Source organism: Lycorma delicatula, chromosome 6, assembly GCF_047948215.1.
Source record: "Lycorma delicatula isolate Av1 chromosome 6, ASM4794821v1, whole genome shotgun sequence".
Lineage (NCBI taxonomy): Eukaryota > Metazoa > Arthropoda > Insecta > Hemiptera > Fulgoridae > Lycorma > Lycorma delicatula.
The window spans coordinates 140,847,866-140,870,987 of NC_134460.1; the positions used below are offsets into that span (position 1 = coordinate 140,847,866).

Here is a 23,122-nt window from a genome sequence, read left to right on the forward strand (position 1 = left end):
ATACTGAATCCTGCTCAATACAAGTTATATATTTTCATAAGACTCCATGTGAACAGCTTATGCTAATAGTATAGATGGGTATTTATTTCCAATTGAAGTAGAACAGCTTTCAAACTAAGCTTTGACGAGCCAATAAAAGTCTTTATTCATCAGGATAGTGCATGTGCCAAAGCTTCCAGTAAAGAGTCTATCTACATCATTGCAGTATACTAAGTTTTCGTACTAAGAGAAGAAATATTAAATTCTGACTGTCTGTCACGGAAAGAACTTATTTTAGTATTTGGTTGTAAAAGATGCCATCCTTTCAGTCTTGATGCCAATATTTCTGCTTGATGCTGAAATTTAGATCATGATCCATATCATTTAATTCTGATTGATTAATTAAATGGGGTTCAATATTTTCTAAAAAATTTGGATCTCTTGCTTCTGGAGGTACTGGTGGTTATGTGGCATTAGCTGCATGGTAGAGGAAATATCCAAGTCTGTGATGTGATCCTTCGGTTTTCTTCAAACTATTGGAATTGCAAATGGCATGTGATGAGGTCCATTTAACTAACCAATCGTCAGTCAGTCACTTTAGCCCAAGATTTGTCCTTATCACCTAATTTTCATCCAAAATACAAATTTCTTTTCTAAGACTTCAACGTTACTTCACCACGTATGTACTATATGAAATTGTTTGATTAATGTAACTGCGAGGCATTGTTAATACATTACAATAACAAATATTGTTTAGAAACAAACTCTTTATAAACACACTGATTTAATAAATATACACTCACTTTACTGAACAACATATACCTGCAAATATGAAAGCCAGCTATAGAACTGAATGTTACACACATGAGAACTCGTACTTCAATGAGAATTATAAATATTTTTTCTAGTTTGCACAACAGTTTATAAGTAAATATAATGACAGAAATAATTAATGAGTGGATGATATGTTTATAGTAAAATGAAAATAGGAAGAATCAGTCACTTGTTCATTTTAATTAAGTGTTTAAATAACAAATATAATGACTAATGTCTAACAAATCAATGTGACAATTAAGGGACTGCAATAAATAAGTAAAAGCTATTAGTTGATAAATAATATAAATACGTTCACAAAATGCTATGCTTATGGTGTTCATGGCTGATACTACCTGAAAATAAGAATGGTAGTTACAAAAAAATTAAGCCTGACAAATGAATTCCGACTTCATTTTGAAATCAGCATGAAAAATATTAAAAGAATCATTTATTCACTCTCATTAAACGAAATCATTTTTGATCAATAAATAATAAAACAATTGTTGGTGAAAGTGTGTTATAAGTTAAGTCATAGTATTAAGAAATTATAAGGATTAACATGCATTAAATTATAGTACTTATTGTGGCTGGTTGATACAGAAATATTTACAATCTACCCTTTGTACTCTTATAAAACAAAAAATTTACCCGTAAAGAATAGTGTAACATCTTTTGTGTCTTTCATCCAGATTATTCTCTTTGCTTGAATCCTGTCCAGGCATTGTAATTTTTCTTACATTACAAAAATTTATTCTCACAATCTCGATTCAAAATGTCATTCTCCCTGTAATTGGATTATAAGTTCCTGTAATTAATTTAAAAAAATTAAATATAGAAATATATAAGATTAATGTGAAATTATTCATGTATAGTTTATGGTAAAAATCTAAACATACTGTCCTTGATTTTGTGATTATAAGATCATTGCTTTAAAACAGTTTCCTGGTACTACATATTATAAGATCAGGAAAAATCAGTAGGTCTGTTCCTACTGAACAGAATCATTTAAATGATTCTGTTAATTATTCTACTAGTTGAAAATTGCTTTTATAATCAAAATTTTGGATTTTTTCTTTTTATTCAGTAGGGAAATGGTTATATTTTCCTCCATTTTTCTAAACTATAAAGGAATTTGAGGTTTTTTGTCCATGGTGGTTAAAGTAAATTTATAATGAGGATCCAAACCAAATTTATTTTAAATTTTCATGTTTTTTCATCTGTGCTTTCACTTGCAGTCATTAAAAAAAAAAAAAAAAAAAAAAAAAAATGAATTATATATTAATTTTGTGAGTTTGTCATTAAAAATTAATTTCATATAAGAGTTAGAGTTAATAATATCTCTCAAAAGAACTAGAAAATCTCTGCGGGGGTGTGGAAAAGTTCTTGATAATTGACTTCCAACCAAGTTAATTGTGAATGCTTATTCACTTAACATTAATTTTTATATTGCATTTGGAAATAAAATTAAAGTTACTTATCCATTAGAAAGAAAATGAGCTCTACAATTCTGTCTGTTACCATGGTAGTGTTCTTTTATTTTTTACTGTTTGTTGCAAAACTTATTCCAATAATCATAATTTTAACACTATATTTCACACACAGTATGTCTGATACTATAGGAAATTTATTTGTTAAGCAACTGGATTTTCAATCTTGAAAAAGTTTAAAAAAATTTATATTTTAAGTATGGGTCCCATTCACCTTTTTTGTTTTTTTTGGGGTGATTCTCACTTGTCTGATAGGATTTAGGCCAAGGCTGGGATGTGTGTCTGTGCGCATGGACATGCGTGTGTCTTGAAGTTGAACTTCTCAAATTTGTACTTCTCAAATTTGTGTTTAATTTTAATAGATGTTATCTACATCAATTTTCTCAGAATTAAACTCTACAAAGTAAACTAGAAATTTTTATTTGTTTATTGGTAAATTAACAGTTATTTTGTTCCAAAACTAAAAAAGTGTAATTAAGTTATTATTGCACTTTATTTTACAGTTATGACTATTGAACAGTTTTATACATAAACTGTGAATATAACAAGTTTTATTTTTGTGCAGTTATGGAATGTAATAATAAGCTGTATACTGTGGTGGGTTTAAACTCAGGTAGAAGGCTAATGAAGGGCTGATTTTCTACTTAAAGCATAGTTAGATGCGATTTATTGGCCTAAAAACCTTTTCTTCAATTTCATATTTGAATTTAAAAATGTATTTCCACAACCATAACAGGTATATATCTGCGTTTAATAATAGGCCGGACTCTTTCTTCTTGATTGATCAAGAATGAAGACAAGCTGCTCTGTGATGTGATTGCATCATACTAATACAAAAAACACCCCTTACAACCTTAGCGTAGAATCATTGTATGGTAGATGATGATGCTCAGGAAGGATCAAATTTAAAGGAAAGGAATGGATAATGATAACTCTGGATAAAGCTTTTTCCAGATGTAACCTGCTTATATAGTCAACTCAAATATTACCAATTCAAATATATGCTGCAATGAATCACTTTTCTTTAGGTACTAATTTACCCATGATCACTTTCAGGCTACCTACATTAAGCTCTTGTATTCTCATTAATATTTGTGGTATATGATTTCAAATTGAACTGTAAACCATTGCAAAGTTCGCTATCTGAATATTTAATATTTGTTTAATATGTAATAATTAATTTTAGTTGTACAATTTTTGTATAAAACTATTTTAGACAGTTTTTTTTTTAAAATCCAATGTATTACAATATAAAATATAATTTTTAAAAATGTTTACTTTAAATGAAGTTACTTAAGTTGTTTAAAAAATCTTAATAAAATATGTTTGTATTTGATAAAAAAAAGTAAAGAAGAAATTAATATATTAAGGAAAAATTTATATTTTTTAAAAAAGTGTAACAACAAAGAATGAAATACTGACAGATAATATTCCTTGTTAGATACATTTTAATAAATTTTTGAAAATGTTATAAACAGATAATTTTTATTATACCAACAGCACACATGCGAATGTATTGTTTCCCTGTATAAAAATGCTGTATGCTTAGTTTTATGATGCTTGCAACAATCTTATTTTTTCATCTTTTTTGTCAGTAAATCTGCTCTTTTACTTGCTAGTCTGACATTGTCTAAGAATCCATCACAGTGGTGAACCTTTTTTGGAGTTTCCGTGAGAAGTCATTTATTTTTTACTAAACAAAATAATTTTCACATATTTAATTAGTGTTAAGGTAAGGTAATTGGTGTAAACAAACTACTTATTCTAGATTTTATCTGCTTATGATATTATGATGTGTTTATTGTTATTTTGCTGTCAGACAATATATTAGAAATGAATGAGCAAATTTTAAAAGTATTATTTTCTTTGTGAAGTACTACTTAGATATTCTTTTTCTGTATGGCTTATTTTATTTGAAATTTAGGTATTTTTGCCTTTGTTATCTAACCCTGGAAATCATAAGTACTGGCCATCTGTTGTGGTGACTGATGTTAAAAATCATGTTAACAATTTAAGAAGTATAGTATATAAAGTTAGAGGTGAAATTAATGGACAAACCTTACTCCCGATGCCGGAGGGTATAGACAGAGTATTTAAAGTTGAAGAAAGTCTTATTTCAAGGTATTTACTATTTATTATTGTGTTCAGTTGTTTGTGTGTTAATTATAAATGCATGTGTGTGTGTGTGCACACACACACACACACACATACAGAGAGAGAGAGAGAGGAGGGGAGAGCTTATATAAATATATACACACACATACACATATATGAAGTTACACATTCAGTGATAAATGAGTCTTTATTCTATTCTAAATTATTTTAGAGACAGGATGATTATCTTTTTTATGAAATATTTACCAATTAATTATTTTTAGTTTTGTATTAAGATGTAATAAAATGGTTTATGGCACATAATAATTACAATCTCGCAAAGTGGTAGAATTTCTGTCTTCCAGGTTCACATGCTGGTCATTTGATATTAGTAGTTAGTATTATCTTAAATTTTAGTGAATGTTTATAAACATAATGATTAATTCTTTAATAAAAAGAAAAATGAGAATTCAAATTCTACTAAAAGTAAAACTAATCCGATTATTTTTACAGAAATGAAGGTAAATGTTAACAAGATTTAAAGTACCGCATATGTTGTTAGCTACTGTAATCTTACAGTAGCTAACAACTTTAGCACATTAAACAACGTTTGATGTGCTAAAAAAATCACAATGACATTAACTGCTAGGAGGAAGAAAAATGTGCTAACTGTGGTGGACTACATTTGGGTTGCTCTTGAGATTGCTGAAATTTCAATAAGAGAAGGCAATTCTCAAAATTTGAAACGAATAGAAGTTCTTTTTCCCAGCCACACATAGAGAATATAAAAAGATGCTGAACACCTGAAACCCGATCAAAAGTTACTTTGTTCACAGCTGCTATTTCAGAGCTAACTAAGAAGAGGATGAATAGCTGCAGCTAATGAAACCACAGTTAACGGGGGATGATCCCTGTCCCCAAGGTTTTAACTTTATGGCCGATATCAATGGAGTTGACTGAAGCCATCTAATAAGCTCTCAGTTAAGAGAGCCTACAAAAATACTCCCTCAGGTTGTCCTTTGTTCTATTTTTAAAAATCTCCCCTTCCATTACCCCTCATATACTGGAGGATATGGTTGAGGAACCATCCTCAGGACATCTGAATTTATTAAAATTAAAAATGCCCAGAAAAAAACCGGATTACCTATAATTAGGTTTTTTCTCGTGGTTCAATCTGTAATTTTTTTTTTTGTCTTCAGTCATTTGACTGGTTTGATGCAGCTCTCCAAGATTCCCTATCTAGTGCTAGTCGTTTCATTTCAGTATACCCTCTACATCCTAGATCCCTAACAATTTGTTTTACATATTCCAAACGTGGCCTGCCTACACAATTTTTTCCTTTTACCTGTCCTTCCAATATTAAAGCAACTATTCCAGGATGTGTTCTATAAGTCTGTCTCTTCTTTTAACTATATTTTTCCAAATGCTTCTTTCTTCATCTATTTGCCGCAATACCTCTTCATTTGTCACTTTATCCACCCATCTGATTTTTAACATTCTCCTATAGCACCACATTTCAAAAGCTTCTAATCTTTTCTTCTCAGATACCCCGATTGTCCAAGCTTCACTTCCATATAAAGCGACACTCCATATACTTTCAAAAATTTTATCCTGACATTTAAATTAATTTTTGATGTAAACAAATTATATTTCTGACTGAAGGCTCGTTTCGCTTGTGCTATTCAGCATTTTATATCGCTCCTGCTTCGTCCATTTTTAGTAATTCTACTTCCCAAATAACAAAATTCTTCTACCTCCATAATCTTTTCTCCTCCTATTTTCACATTCAGTGGTCCATCTTTGTTATTTCTACTACATTTCAATACTTTTGTTTTGTTCTTGTTTATTTTCATGCGATAGTTCTTGCGCAGGACTTCATCTATGCCATTCATTGTTTCTTCTAAATCCTTTTTACTCTCGGATAGAATTACTATATCATCAGCAAATCGTAACATCTTTATCTTTTCACCTTGTACTGTTACTCCGAATCTAAATTGTTCTTTAACATCATTAACTGCTAGTTCCATGTAAAGATTAAAAAGTAACGGAGATTACTCCGTTTCTTATTACAGCTTCTTTCTTATGTTCTTCAATTATTACTGTTGCTGTTTGGTTCCTGTACATGTTAGCAATTGTTCTTCTATCTCTGTTTTTGAACCCTAATTTTTTTTAAATGGTGAACATTTTTTTCCAGTCTACGTTATGCCTTTTCCGAATGCCTTTTCTAGGTCTATAAATGCCAAGTATGTTGATTTTCTTTAATCTTCCTTCTACTGTTAATCTGAGACCTAAAATTGCTTCCCTTGTCCCTATACTGAAACCAAATTGGTCTTCTCCTAACACTTCTTCCACTCTTCTCTCAATTCTTCTGTATAAAATTCTAGTTAAGATTTTTGATGCATGACTAGTTAAACTAATTGTTCTGTATTCTTCACATTTATCTGCCCCTGCTTTCTTTGGTATCATGACTATAACACTTTTTTTGAAGTCTGACGGAACTTCCCCTTTTTCATAAATATTACACACCAGTTTGTATAATCTATCAATCGCTTCCTCACCTGCACTGCGCAGTAATTCTACAGCTTTTCCATCTATTCCAGGGGCCTTTCTGCCATTTAAATCTTTTAATGCTCTCTTAAATTCAGATCTCAGTATTGTTTCTCCCATTTTATCCTCCTCAACTTCCTCTTCTTCCTCTATAACACCATTTTCTAATTCATTTCCTCCGTATAACTCTTCAATATATTCCACCCATCTATCGACTTTACCTTTCGTATTATATATTGGTGTACCATCTTTGTTTAACACATTATTAGATTTTAATTTATGTACCCCAAATTTTTCCTTAACTTTCCTGTATGCTCAGTCTATTTTACCAATGTTTATTTCTCTTTACACTTCTGAACACTGTTCTTTAATCCACTCTTCTTTCACCAGTTTGCACTTCCTGTTTATAGCATTTCTTAATTGTCGATAGTTCCTTTTACTTTCTTCATCACCATCATTCTTATATTTTCTACATTCATCCATCAGCTACAATATATCGTCTGAAACCCAAGGTTTTCTACCAGTTCTCTTTATTCCGCCTAAGTTTGCTTCTGCTGATTTAAGAATTTCCTTTTTAACATTCTCCCATTCTTCTTCTACATTTTCTACCTTATCTTTTCTACTCAGACCTCATGTGATGTCCTCCACAAAAATCTTCTTTACCTCCTCTTCCTCAAGCTTCTCTAAATTCCACCAACTCATCTGACACCTTTTCTTCAGGTTTTTAAACCCCAATCTACATTTCATTATCACCAAATTATGGTCGCTATCAATGTCTGCTCCAGGGTAAGTTTTGCAGTCAACGAGTTGATTTCTAAATCTTTGCTTAACCATGATATAATCTATCTGATACCTTACAGTATCGCCTGGCTTTTTCCAAGTGTATATTCTTCTATTATGATTTTTAAATTGGCAATTACTAAATTATACTTTGTGCAAAACTCTATAAGTCGGTCCCCTCTTTCATTCCTTTTGCCCAGCCCGTATTCACCCACTATATTTCCTTCCTTGCCTTTTCCAATGCTTGCATTCCAATCTCCAACTATTATTTAATTTTCATCTCCTTTTACGTGTTTAATTGATTCATCAATCTCTTCGTATACACACTCTACCTCATCATCATCATGGGCACTTATAGGCATATAGACGTTAACAATCGTTGTCGGTTTAGGTTTTGATTTTATCCTTATTACAATGATTCTATCGCTATGCGTTTTGAAATACTCTACTCTCTTCCCTATCTTCTTGTTTATTATGAAACCTACTCCTGCCTGCCCATTATTTGAAGCTGAGTTAATAATTCTAAAATCACCTGACCAAAAGTCGCCTTCCTCTTCCCACCGAACCTCACTAATTCCTACTACATCCACATTTATCCTATCCATTTCCCTTTTTATATTTTCTAGCCTACCAACCTTTTTTAAACTTCTAACATTCCACACTCCAACTCGTAGAATGTTATTTTTTAATTTTCTGGTGACCCCTTCCGTAGTAGTCCCCACCCGGAGATCCAAACGGAGGACTAGTTTACCTCCAGAATATTCTACCAAGGAAGGCGCCTCCATCATTGCTATATGAAAATGCAGAGAGCCACATTTTCTTGAAAAAAAAGCAGCTGTAGTTTTCCATTGCTTTCAGCTGCGCAGTACTCAGAGGACTGAGTGATGTTGATATGGCCGTTTGTCATCCTGATTCACGCCCCTAACAACTACTGAAGGTGCTGCTGCCCTCTTTCAGGAATCATTCCTTAGTCTGGGTCTCAAATGGATACAAATTTAATCCACTATAATGACTGTGGTCTTCGATCCTGCCTGGAATTTATAAAGGTTTTAGTGTAAAAGATTGACATTTCTACAGGACCCACCTTCTATGCTAGGACTATTTTTAATATATATGTTTTTTTAAATGTATTAAGAAGTCCTTATTGAGACCTTTTCAATGATGTATCATAAGTGGTACTTATTTTCACTGGTTCCAGAGTTATAGCCAAATAAAATTTTAATTAATGAAATATTTGGATCTTACTAGAGGAAGGCACATTGGTTCAAATCCGACTTCATCTTTCTTTTTTAACTTTTTTTTCTAATTTAAATATATTGATTTATTAATATTCAATTATTAACCTCTGGTGAAAAACTTGTGGTGGATGGGCGAGGAAAATTCGAAGAGTAGGTCCTTGTATTTTGTTGTGATTAGTGGTGACGTTTGATGTAACGGTTTCAAAGTAACAATTTCCCACCGGTCACCCAAGTTTAGTTTTTTCATGTCATAAGTGTCAAACTAAGTTTTCATTTAGTGATGGTCTTACAGCAGACCAAGTAAATGGTGCCTACCTCTTGAATCTAAGCCACTAAAATTGACGATTAGTTCTACTTTATCTTTCAGAGATTGAATCATACTCTCAGTGAAAAACAAAAATTTTCAGACATCCTAACAATTTGGAACTTTTGGTGTGTGCTGTTGCCACTGTTGAAATCAAATGATCTGGGATAAATACGAGAGCTGCTTTTTTTTCAACCTCCGATTGTGCATCTAAGAAAACAAGAGAGGCAGGAGCCAGGTCTACGCGTCGTGCGATTGCTTCCCCCCCACCACAATCTTGCCGTTGCCTGCTCCATTGCATCAGTCTGAGCCGAGCTACAGGCAATTAGAACATCCCTGCTACAACTGATATTACCGCCAAGTGTGAGTTGCGAAGTATGATATGTTTTCTGCAAGCAGAAGTATGTAGCGCTGCTGAAATTCATCGCAGAATGATCCTAATGTATGGTGAAAACTTTGAGTGTTTGTACAGAACAGGAATGGTGTAGGAAATTTAAAGAAGGGTGAACGGACATCCATGACGACGGTGGGCAAGGACGTAAGCCTGTTGTTACTATACGCCTGATTGAGCGTGTTAAGTCTCAAAACTGTCTTATTGGTGGACTTTATGGAGCAGGACAGCAATAACAAAGGAAGTTTATTGTGAATCTTTACGTCGTCTCTGCAGAGCGATCCAGAATAAATGAAGAGGCATGCTGTCGTTCGGCGTGGTTTTGACCCACAACTGTTCTGTGCCAACATGACGCAAGACCTTCTCAAACAGTTCAAGTGGTAAATTTTAATCCATCCACCAACCAGTCCACACCTTGCGATTTTCACTTCTTTCGAGAATTGAAGGCATGGTTGGGCAGACAACACTTGGCCAACAACGAAGAACTTCAGGAGGCTGTCAAAATATACCTTACCTCAATGGTGGCAGACTTGTTTGAAGAGGGCATTGGAAAGCTGGTGTCACAATACAACAAATGCCCCAATCTTTTTGGCAATTATGTGGAAAAATAAGTTAGATAAAATTTGACTATAAAATCATTTTATATCAATGTATCTTTTATTTTATAGCCCATTGGAGGTTGAAAAAAAAATAGCCCTTGTACATACTGAAATTTTTTTTTTGATTTTTCGATTATTTCAGTCTTGGTCACTCCATGTGACCAAGAACTTATGATCAACTGTTTCAATGTTAGTATTTTTTACAATGTACATTCAAAATGTTATATGCTGACTTTTATTTTGCCCCCACAGTTATCAATAAAAGTAATAAGGTGTTTTACTGAAGGGGCATATTTGAGCAAACATGATCCAATCTCTTGGGATCCTTTTGATGCTTCACCTACATATCAACATGGTAGCATGATCCTCACGAAGCTTATAGGTCCAAAGTTGTCTTATGCAGTAAACTCTGTTACACCTTAAGAATGGAGTTAGCAGTGTTTTTTCTAAATTTTAAATTTCTTTTGCATACTCTTTTGCCAGTAAATTCCTTAACATGATTCTCGTTTTCTTTGAACTTTTCAACATACAAATCTTTTAGAATCTTACACCTTATGATTCTTTTCCTGAATCATACAAGATTTTGGCTCTTTTTGTTTTTTTACTTTTCTTTACATCTCACCAGCTGTTTGTTGTTTTATGTAACTTTCTCTTCTTGAGATGATGATGATAATATTGAAGAATTTTCTGATTCATTTTCTTTCAGCTTTATTATTTTCATCTTAAAATTTTCATGAATTTTATTTATTTCCATTTCATGAATAGAATTGAAAGTATATTGAAATAACACTGTTTATTTCTGAAATTGGTGAACTTTTCCTCAAATTCTTGATGAATTCAACTAAAATATCGTATATTCTATTTTTCAAAACTTTTCATAAGTAGAGTGAAATGTTAGAAAATGACTAAAATTGTAGAAATAATTTAAATTTATTTTGAAATGCGTGAACATCTTCATATACTTTAACTATTTGATTTTCTTTTTATAAATTTTTATTTAGCTCATTTAAATGAATAGCAATGCCAATTAAAAATGGTAAGTCACACAATCATTCTTAATTGTTCAGTTCTGAAATGGGTTTTTCTTTGAGTTCCATAAAAAGCTTTATTACCTCTTCTGAAAAACCTCTTCAACAAAGCTTTTTAGATATCCATTGTACTACTTCACAGTAATGTATCAAATCCCCAATTTGAGATTCCATGTTAAGTAATTCTAAAAAATTCTGATGTCTACGCAAGCAATGATTTGGATATAATTTCGTTTATGGATTTACTAATAACTTACATTACATCTTTTATATTTATAATTTTAAAATACAAGCTTTGTTGATGAATCAAGCAGTCGAAAATAAATTTTTTGTTGCACTCATCTCACTCTTATTATTTTTGAAGCAAAGACTTGAATTTTCTACAATTTTTTGCAATAATATAGTTTGCCTTCACAGAATTTTCTGATTTATTTTTTATAAAACATGTCTGTCATTTCTAAGATGCTCAATTACCATCTTCTTTAGATTTTCTAATTTGGCAGTTTTCTTTCCTACAAAAAATTTAACATATTCAGAATGACTAGATAAATAATGTGTCTGAATATTATATTCCTTATTAACAAATATAAAATCATGCAAATCACAAGGACTTACTATTTGCTCTATAATAAAACATTGCTTGATCAAGTTTTCTTAAAATGCGTGATTTGGATGTCAACGTTTCTTAATTTATTGGATGTAGCCATTCTAGTATAAAAATTTAAGGCTATGAAAGTATTAGTATAAGTAAAAAATTGAGATTACCTAAAAATTTATTATATTCATAATACAGATACAAAGAAATATACTAGTGATTATTATTACTTTAATATTAATAACACTTACTGTAGCTATTGTCATTGTTCACATAAGCCCAATCTGGATATGTGGTTGCGAGATTGCTATATATTACTAAATACGTGAGCCAGATTACTGTATATATTTTAAACATGCTTGAGGGTTGTTTCACATTTCAGACTTATGCGAGCCACAGGTTACCCACTTCCCCATTTACTTACTGTACATATTTTTTTATGGTGTAATCTATCCGTTCATTATTATAATAATGTATAATTGTATGAGTTATAATTATGTAATAATGTATAATTGTATGAAGATAATGATTTATGGATTTTCACTATTACAGTCGCGGTGAAGATTGTGATTTGCAATTGAAAAGTGCAATCGAAGGTGCTGTAATTAAATGGGCAAAACAGGTAAATGAAGTTATTAGACAACAGTCCAGTCAAGTGTTTGAAGCTGGTGGGCATCCTATTCCAGTGGCAGGTAATAATATGAATTTAATTACATTATTTTTAAAGTTTATACCCTAAAGTTTAACTTTTATGTTAATTATTACATTATGTGTAACATATTTGTATTTTTAAGTAGTAAGATCTTCAGTAACACTCAATGAGACTCAATTGAGACTTTGTGCAGTATGCAAAGACTCCATGGTCTTCAATTTTTTTCATTATGACCATAATTTTTTAATTTCTGATATGTTCTAAAAGGATTAAGAATAATAAGTTTCAAAATTAAAATAAATTTTGCAACTACTTAACATGAAATCTTTATTTAATACTTGAGGTGATCTTTTGAATATAACAATGCTTATGTAAAGAGTTTTTTCTTTTAATTTAGCTCATTTAGGATTACAATTTTGTTATTTTTCTCACATGGTATAATTGTAAGCTTTACAAATGTATCGTCATATCTATTTATTTTTAAATGAATAAACTTAATAAAAATTGCTTGTTCTATGTATACTATTTTTACAGTGGGCTGAGCAGTGAATAAAACCCTTAACGTGAATTACTGGTTCTTTTTTTAATTGTTGAAATTTGATACTGTGCAGACTCATTTTTCCTAGCTATAGACTTCCTAACTATAAAAATGTATTATAATAAAGGTATTCTGCACACAAAAATGTTAAAAAATTGTTTTTTAAAAATGCTTACATTTTAGGATAACACCAAGAATCCGGTTTCTTTCAGTCTTAGTAATAATGTAAATTTTTTATTTAAATTAGATCCATTTCTTATTCATTTAATTTCATTAATATACTGATTGAACATTTTTTTGTGCAGAATTTGAACTATTGTTAAGTAAGTTTTGTAAAAATTTATTTATTAATTTTTTTGTTTAGAATTTGAATTTTGGACTGCACGTGTTAAAAATTTAGAAAGTATCTATGAACAATTAAGAGATCCTCGTGTGAAAAAGATGGCTTCCATTCTTGAAATAACTGATAGTGCTTATTTTCCTTGCTTTAAAACAATATTTAGGAATGTTGTTGCAGGTATATCTTTTTATATAACTACATCTATATAGCCTTTATAGTTTTAGCATATAGAATTTGTGTATGTAAGTATGTATACATGAAGTTTTTACCAGTATAGTTAAACCACACAAATTTGGTCTTCACTGATTCAGACACTCCAATTTGAAATGCTTTTTCCCAATGTTGTGTTAAAAGTTTTTGTGACTAGACCTATTATAGTTTAAAGTACATAATGCAGTATTAATTAAAAAATTTGTAGTAAAACTCTCTCCAAATTTGTGCCCCCCCCCACACACACACACACATACTGGGTTGATCTAGTGGAGAATGCATCTTCACAAATCAGCTGATTCTGAAGTTGAGAGTTCCAACATTTAAATCCTAGTAAAGGCAGTTACTTTTATAGGAATTAGAAAACTAGATCATGGGTACTGGTGTTTGTTCATGGTTGGGTTTCAATTAACCACACATCTCTGAAGAGTAGTGAAGACTACACTTCACTTACTATATATCATGCTCATTCATCCTCTGAAGTTAATATATTCATTAAAACACACACACACATGATTCCAAATTATATGGTAATCTTCATGTTGTGTGGTGTATAATTATTGCTCCTGAAACATTTGCTACTCACTTGATGATGCGAAACATGAAAGCGATATGACAACCTTCTGCTGTTTGAGGTAGGAGACACCTGTACTGCTTCTTCACCATTGGCATTTCTCACAAAACGTTTGCGACCATCATCGAATTGTTGTGGTTTAAGCATATCTGTTTCTTGAACGCACTTCTCCAAAGCCTCAAATGTGTTATGATCTGGTACTTTTTGATCTGGATAATATTCCCAGTATGCACACACAACAGCCAATCCATTTTTATTTACTTTACCGTAAATTAACAACATGTCTGTCAACTCTCCAAATGAAAACAAATTTGTGGTATTGCCCAGTGTGAATGACTGATCGAACAATAACAGCACAAAACCACCCAAATGAATATTCAAATGCTAGATACTTAACTTAATTGTTGATCAACTATTATTGCCAACTGTGAAGAGATAAAATTTTTTAATTTGTTTTAGAAGGATTTCTTTGAAATTTCTTTTTAAAATTTTTACATTTGTTTGTAAATTGTTTTGTTTAAAATCGTATCACTTTTCGGATCCAGGTGTATTTTGTTTCTAATTAAAGTTGAATTTTAAAGACATGACTTGAATCAGTTTTCCCAAAATTAAATTCCCTACAAAGTTAAGTATAAATTTTTATTTTTTTATTGGTAAATGAATAATGTTATTTTATTCCAATCTTAAAAAAGTGTATTTTCTGACAAGGTATTTTCATATTTTACTCTGTTTTTCTTAAAATTTAAGTAAGTTAGAGGTCTGGGACCAGTTTGAAATTTGTTAGATTAAAAACCATAAGGAAGCACCAAATTTACTCCTTGAATTTACCTCTAGAATTTTAGTACGGTTTAATTTGACACAGGGAGCAGAAAGCAGGGCTAAATGTTTTGTGAGCTGAAACTCTCTAAGAAACAGTTTTCTGATCTATGTTTATATGAATTTTTTTCTTATTTTTGGCTATAGAATTCATTTCCTGAGAGATTTTCGTGGCATTTTGAATCAATCACCTGTATATGTAAATACAAAATACAGTATTCATTTTAAATAATATACCTTATATTGTATTAATTTTTTTTGTTTTTACAGTTTTAAATTATAATAGGTTACATAAAGTTAAATAAACCAAGATTTAATTGTTCAAAAATTTTAATTTGGTTTACATATTCAAAAATCAAAATTCTTAATTACAGTGTGAAGTTAATTACAGTAATAAACAATTTTTATGAATGTACACTTTTTAAATAGGCTGTAGAAATGTAGAAAAAAATGGATTTCTGTCAACCAATTCTTCCTAGTGTTATGTTGGACAAATACGATGTGATGACAGAAATGAGATCCCTTAACATTATTTATTATAATTTCCATTATAAGTTACATAATATTTTTTATTTATCAGTTCCTCAATTGACTGCATACTATTGATAAGATCTGTTAATATTTTGAGCCTAAACTTAGTAAATGAGGTTCTTATAAGTTTTTTACTATAGAACAAAATAAATGTTGATTTATATCTGTTAATATGTAGTCAGTATTATAATTGATAGACAATATATTAAAGTCATTCTTAGTTGTAAGCAGCTAAAAGAGTTTACTTTTGTTTTTAAGATAAAGCAGACTTCAGTTACATACAGAGTTTGTGAACAGACATTATTATAAATTTTAATACAAATGTTTTATTCAAATGGGGTACAAGTTAAACAGTAATTGTTTACTTAGGAAAAAATTGCAAACAGAAGATAATACGGAACAAGATTTAGTAGCTAAAGAAATTGCAGAATGTGAACCTGAAACAGAAATAGTTGTGGTTCCTTACAGATGAATTTGGTTGTACAGACAGACAGAAGAACTAACCAAAAAATGTAGATCCTAGTAGTGAAGAAACAATAAAAAAACGTGATGAGACAACTGCAGAAACTGTTAATATCTTTATAAATATGTACAGTGATTTTATTATTTTAATTTTAATTTTTTATTTTTGGTGAATCAAATGAATCAGGATAATATAAAATAAAAACTACTAATTATCCACTGTGCTTATTTATTATTTTAACTATTAATGAGTTTTGTATTGCATAAGAATTTCACAATTTTCAAAAACATTATTAGAAAAAAAGATTTTTTCAATAAATAATTTAAATTCTGTGCATATTTTCTAGGTTTAGTATTTATACAGTATGGTTATGGTAATAAAATACTTGAACTATTAATTTTCATAGTTTTGTTTTAAAATGTAATATGCATAGAATGGCATTAAATGTTTAGAGTACATTTGTTAAATTGTTTTATTAAAATCTGATTAAGTAATAATTATTCACAGGCACATTTAAAATCTAAAAAAAACTTAATAATTTTAGTATAAATTCTTCTATTGTAGTTACTACATGATGTAATTGTAGTCTTAAATTAATTTATTATTTTAGTTCTTCATCAATTAGGTTATAATTTAAGTTTTTATTTATGTTATATAGCTTTCTTTTTTATGGATGCATGATTTTAACATTTGTGTATAGTTCATTAATTGGATTTAATCATGATCATTAATAATTTTAATTCATTTATTTCATCACACTTATTAAAATCTATGGTCTGATGTGTAATAAATGAAAATAATATTTATGACTGAGATTTTGTTACTTATAAGACCTTAATTCATTATTCAGATGCATAAATCTTTTGCAGCAATTTAGGTTGTATCTTCAAAATACATTTTTGGCCACCAGTCTTTAGTGGAGGTTTGGTAAAAGTTAGAAATTCAAAAGAAATATTACTGACTTGATCTGCATTCATTTTAATTATATTGAATTATATATTTAATTATACTGCTGAGGTGTATTATGGTACTGAATGTATTAAAGGATACTTTTTTAATGTTATTTTAAATGGAATAAAAAATAAAGTTGTGTTGAGGTTATCAAATATGTTAATATCTGCATTGCAAATACTTCCTTCTTGTGACAGGATTTTGTATTACAAAAGATAAAAAAATCATGTATATGAATTTAAAAGGTTCGTTTTGTTTTAAAAATAAGTACACTTCTCACACTTGTACAAATCCCTTCAAATCAATTGGTTACTTTGCTATTTATTGTTTCTGTATCGGTTACTAGTCTAAATTTTGTGACTAGTTTGACATTATACTGTCAATGTTGACACATTTGGGTTATACCTGTTGGTGTGTAATAATATAGAAGCAGTATACTTTGTTTTTCAATTAACCACACATCTCAGGAATGGTCGAACTGAGAATGTACAAGACTACACTTCATTTACTACACTCATTACATATCATCCTCATTCATCCTCTGAAGTATTATCAAAACGGTAATTACCGGAGGCTAAATAGGAAAAGAAAGAAAAGAAAAGAAGTATACTTTGTTTTAACCTTATAATAAAGATTATAAGAAGTGTTATTAAAATTTTGTTTTAGGTGTAAGGGAGGCTCGTGAAATAGATCGCTTCTTAAAACCATTGAAAAAGAGAATTGAAGCAATTGAATCTACAGATTTTGATGAAATTGCTAAATTATTACCACCTATGTTACATGTACTATGTTTAACATGGGTTCATTGTAAATATTACTGCTCTTCTACTAAAGTAATAACTATTTTAAAAGAGATTTGTAATCTTCTAATTGAGCAGGTAATAAATAAAAAAATTCAGAAACTTTTTTGGAGGTATAAATTTTGTAGCATTAATTTTTTGCAAATGTTGTGTGGTGTACAGATAGTGTACCACGTATTTAAATTATTGTAAATGGAGTACTGTGGATCATTTTTTGTACCATATGAAATTGAAACATTCCTACATAGTTTGTTTCTACCACCAAGAGTTCTTTTTTCAGAAATCGCATGTTTTTTGTTTATATCTGCTAATAATATTACTGGTCTCCACATAATTTGCGTTGTTTGCATTTGGTTAGAATAATTACTGTTTTATCTGTTAATAGTACAGCATTTTCTATTAATTTTTAGATTAGTTATTTCTTATATTTTTTTAACTATACATTAATGTTACAATATTTTCTTCTAGAAATATTCAAAAATATGAAATTTTATGTGAAATTGCAGAATCCAAAATGTGTAATGCCATATCTTTTTTTTTACATAGATTTTTTGAGACTAAATAAAAACCACCCACTATTCTCATTATAGAATAGTCAGAAAAACAACAAAACTTTACTCTATTTTAAAAATAAAACTTTAAAGTTTATATTTGTCAATTAGAAAATTGTCAGGTGCAGAGCTCCATAATAATTAGGAAAATAAATAAGCTGAACAAAACAAAAATTTTACTTTTTTAATTTCAATTCTGAACTGTTGTTAAATCAATGACTGAAGAAATAAAGTATTAAAACCATAGAATTTAATTTGATAATTATTTTACTAGCCCAGCTTTACTTACTGACTTGAAAAACAATGGTATTTATTGTTGTGTACAGTCAACGAAAACTGCAAGAATCTTTCAACATTGAAAGTGAGAAGTCCATGAAACAAGTAGACTGCAACTGGGCTACAAGCAGTCATGGGTTGGCCATGTTAAAATGGAAAGATAACAGAGCAGTGCATTTACTTTCAAATTATCATAAACCAGAAGAGATAAAACAAATGAAGCGAAAGCTGAAAGATGGAACTCAAATTATTATTAATTGTTCAGTAGTATTAATTGATTATAATCAAAATATGAACAGTGTCGATAATTTTGTCCCAACAAAGGGAACATACAAAGTAGATGGTAAGGATAAAAAATGGTAGCATCATCTCTTTTGGTATCTAATTGAACTGTATTGTAAATGCATTTGTTTTGCACAAACAGATAAAATATCTATGAAGAACTTCAGAAGGGAAATATCAAAAAGTCTGAAGACAACTGCTGTTGTAAGTAGGAAAAATTCAATTTCAATAGGGAAATGAGAATCAAAATAGGGTCTAGTCCATCAGTACAAATAAAAAACCGTGTTCCAAAAAATATAAGAAAGGAAAGTTTTGCACATCAATCAGTAAGATCTACAAGGAGAGGATGTGCAAAGTGCAGTATCAAGTGCAGTAAATCAAGTATGAACTGTTTGGATGTGTTTTATATGTAATGTACCACTTTGCTTAGGGAAGAGCAAAACATGCTTCCAAGATTATCATAGTACTTGAAGTTCAGTGGTATAAACGTAACCCCTTGTAAATATTAGTTCTTATTATTGTAAAACATATGTTAGTAATATAATACAATTAGTAATTTATATAGTATTATAAGTTACTAATATTAGTAATATTACTTGCATTAGTAATTATTGCCAAGGTTGTAATCATATTATTTGAAGTACAGTGGTATAAAAAGTGCACCACCACTTGTAAATATTATTCCTAGAAATAAGTTTTATGAATGTTTTCATGTTTCCTAAATATAAATAAACTATATACCAAACCAATTTTTTTTAGTAATATTTATTTCTGTACCAATAGAGTAAAAATAATTTTTAGAGCTCTGTACCTAAAAGAGATAACATGTTTGTGGCCACTAAATACAGCAACATATATTTGTATAAGTTGAAAACCTTCCATAAACTATGTTTCTTATTAAGAATTTCTCTTAGATTTAAACAATTTAAAAAATAAACTGCAGTATATTTTAATTTAAAATTAAAGTTATAAAAACCCTTAAGCTCACTGGAAATGTCATGAGAATTTTTTTCAAAGACATTTGTGATTTAAATAATGTTAGAATGTTTATTTAAATCAGCGAGTGTCAGTGATTTAAATAATGTTTGTTCTTTATTAAAACTTAAAAATAAAACTTTAAAAGAAAGATAAAAACTTTAAAAAAGATTTTGAATTTCTCAAGTGTGCCTCCTTTTTTGTAATTTTCATGCACTTTATGTTTAAGTTACATGTGGTGATTTTGTTTCAATGAAGTGGTGTATGAAAGTGGACCTATTAGTGAGGTCACCTGCTTTTACATGTAATTTTTTTATGTAAAGCTGCACGTTGCTTGTACTGAACTATGTAAAATTTATTATATTGGATCACCATAATACTATAATTTTACTAAGATTTTAGTGATGATTTTAATAACATTAATGTTATTCTGAGGTTATAGAAAAAGTACAAGTACATTTACTTGCTTGTTTATTTATTAGAAAAGGCGAGATTGATAACCATTGAGACAGAATTATTAGTTCATATAAATAAACCTTTGTTTCTTTTTCTGAAGTCTACTATCTCCTGGGATACTGAAATTATAGAGTAGCATGCAAATTAATCTGAACATAGATGTTATTTAATAAAAAGTAACTTTATTTAGAAAAAAAATCATACCTGCACAATTTGTGAATACCTAGTAATTAATATATGTCCTCCTTTATTTTTAATCATTTCATGTACACAATTTGGCATGATTCAACAAGTATACTGCATATTTTTTTTGATTTATTCATTATAAACTATACCAATATTATTGCTTTATTGAGGTAGCTTTTTATGGTACAGTTTGTTTTTGTCATTTTTTTATTATTGCCCAAAGATTTTCAATTGGGTTTAAGCCAGAGGAGTTGCCTGACCATGGAAGCACTTTAATGTTTCATTCTTTAGCAACGTTTCCATTTTTTTGGCAGTTTGGAATGATGCCAAATCTTGTTGAATTACTCTGTAGTCTTATGGGAATTTTTTTGAAGTTCTTTCCTTCAGAATCTTGATATATTCATTATTTTTCAGTATACCAACTACTGGAAGTAATTAAGTAAATAGCAAAGGACTTCAAATGTGAAACAACGCTAAAACACTTTTATGGGGATGTTTAACTGATTGTTGGATATGAGCCAATGGTGTATTTTCATCTGATACTTTTCTAACGTATGAAAGTCGTTGCCCCTGAAAATTGTGACTTGTTGGAAAACATACATGTTTTCATTCTTTTACGGTCCAACTAATTTGATAGCTCACAAGAGTCTGTATTTGCACATTACTGGTTAAAAGCTGCCTTTTAGCTGGCCAACAAGCTTTCCATCCAGCTGCAAGAAGTTGGCACCTAACAGTTGTCATACAAGTCTGTTCCACTGGCCACTAATTCTCTATTTAAGTCCATAGCAGATAATCTTGGATCTAGTCTACTTTTTCTCACTAATAACCAATCCTGTCTTGGAGTACTTTTACTTTTATGGCTACATTTGCCTTTTTCTTTAAGGTGAAAAGGAACCAGTTTATTTGAATTGTTTTAAATAGATTCTCAGTCCCTAGTCCAACACTACATTCAAAAGCTATTTGTTGTTGTGTCTTATTAGAAAGCAGTTTTTGAATCCTTGTTGAACATGTTTATATTATGTTACAAATTTGTATTATACATTTATGGTAAACATTCAAGACATACAAAACAAAAGATGAAAATTGCTGAATAACCAAAGAACAACATCATGTTACAGACAATTTAATGAATAGGTGTGTTCAAGCAGTGTAGCCATAACATAGAAATAAACATAAAATACCCTGTGTTTTGATTAAATTGCACGCTACTATACTTTTTTATTGAAATATAATTTTTTGTTTGTTTTGTTTGTAAGTATTTATTAAAAATATTTTGCATTAAAAAGTATATTTCTTATTTATAAGTGTAAAATTTTTATTCTTAAAAATTGAAATATTCTACATAATATTGAAAGGAACTACTGTTGTATGTACTGGTAAAAGGTAGCTTAATTACATTTTTGGTAGTAATGTTTATGTTATTATGTGAAAGATAAAAAGTTTTTGGATTCATTTGTTAATTGTCTGTAAAATCTATACATCAAAAATTATGTATAACTAGTGGTTATCTACTAGTGGTTACCTGTAACAATTTAGCTTATAAAAAAAGAAGTTCTTTTTAATAAAAAACGAAAGAAAAAAAAATCATCAGAATCAGTGTAGTACTCGCTGAATAAAAACATTTCACAAATTTACCCCATACACAGAAGTAATTTGACAAAGTTTGGTCAAAATCAGTCCAGTAGTTCTGGTGGCATAAGGTGCGAGACATCAAACCTGTACATACAAACATTTGGAAAATTTCCATCTGGTTATTTGGGTTCCTTAGGTGTCAAAACATCAAGATCTAGTGAGAACTGCATATGCCCAAATTGGATCAATTACAATACTTTCCCTTCTACAGTTAATAGTTCTGCTGTAACACTAGACTTTTTTTTTTTTTTTTTTTTTGTCTTCAGTCATTTGACTGGTTTGATGCAGCTCTCCAAGATTCCCTATCTAGTGCTAGTCGTTTCATTTCAGTATACCCTCTACATCCTACATCCCCAACAATTTGTTTTACATACTCCAAACGTGGCCTGCCTACACAATTTTTCCCTTCTACCTGTCCTTCCAATATTAAAGCGACTATTCCAGGATGCCTTAGCATGTGGCCTATAAGTCTGTCTCTTCTTTTAACTATATTTTTCCAAATGCTTCTTTCTTCATCTATTTGCCGCAATACCTCTTCATTTGTCACTTTATCCACCCATCTGATTTTTAACATTCTCCTATAGCACCACATTTCAAAAGCTTCTAATCTTTTCTTCTCAGATACTCCGATTGTCCAAGTTTCACTTCCATATAAAGCGACACTCCAAACATACACTTTCAAAAATCTTTTCCTGAGATTTAAATTAATTTTTGATGTAAACAAATTATATTTCTTACTGAAGGCTCGTTTAGCTTGTGCTATTCGGCATTTTATATCGCTCCTGCTTCGTCCATCTTTAGTAATTTTACTTCCCAAATAACAAAATTCTTCTACCTCCATAATCTTTTCTCCTCCTATTTTCACATTCAGCGGTCCATCTTTGTTATTTCTACTACATTTCATTACTTTTGTTTTGTTCTTGTTTATTTTCAAGCGATAGTTCTTGCGTAGGACTTCATCTATGCTGTTCATTGTTTCTTCTAAATCCTTTTTACTCTCGGCTAGAATTACTATATCATCAGCAAATCGT

The 23,122-nt window shown here is 30.0% G+C and overlaps 1 protein-coding gene across 1 annotated transcript in view; it reads left to right on the plus strand.

Moving 5' to 3' along the window:
* LOC142326948 (dynein beta chain, ciliary-like) overlaps window positions 1–23,122 on the plus strand; it is a 35,083-nt gene that overhangs the window by 6,137 nt on the left and 5,824 nt on the right. Inside the window, exons 3-5 of the mRNA XM_075369679.1 lie at window positions 4,207–4,403; window positions 12,411–12,550; window positions 17,600–17,811. Coding sequence (XP_075225794.1) covers window positions 4,207–4,403; window positions 12,411–12,550; window positions 17,600–17,811 — 549 coding nt within the window. The remainder of the gene's footprint in view (window positions 1–4,206; window positions 4,404–12,410; window positions 12,551–17,599; window positions 17,812–23,122) is intronic.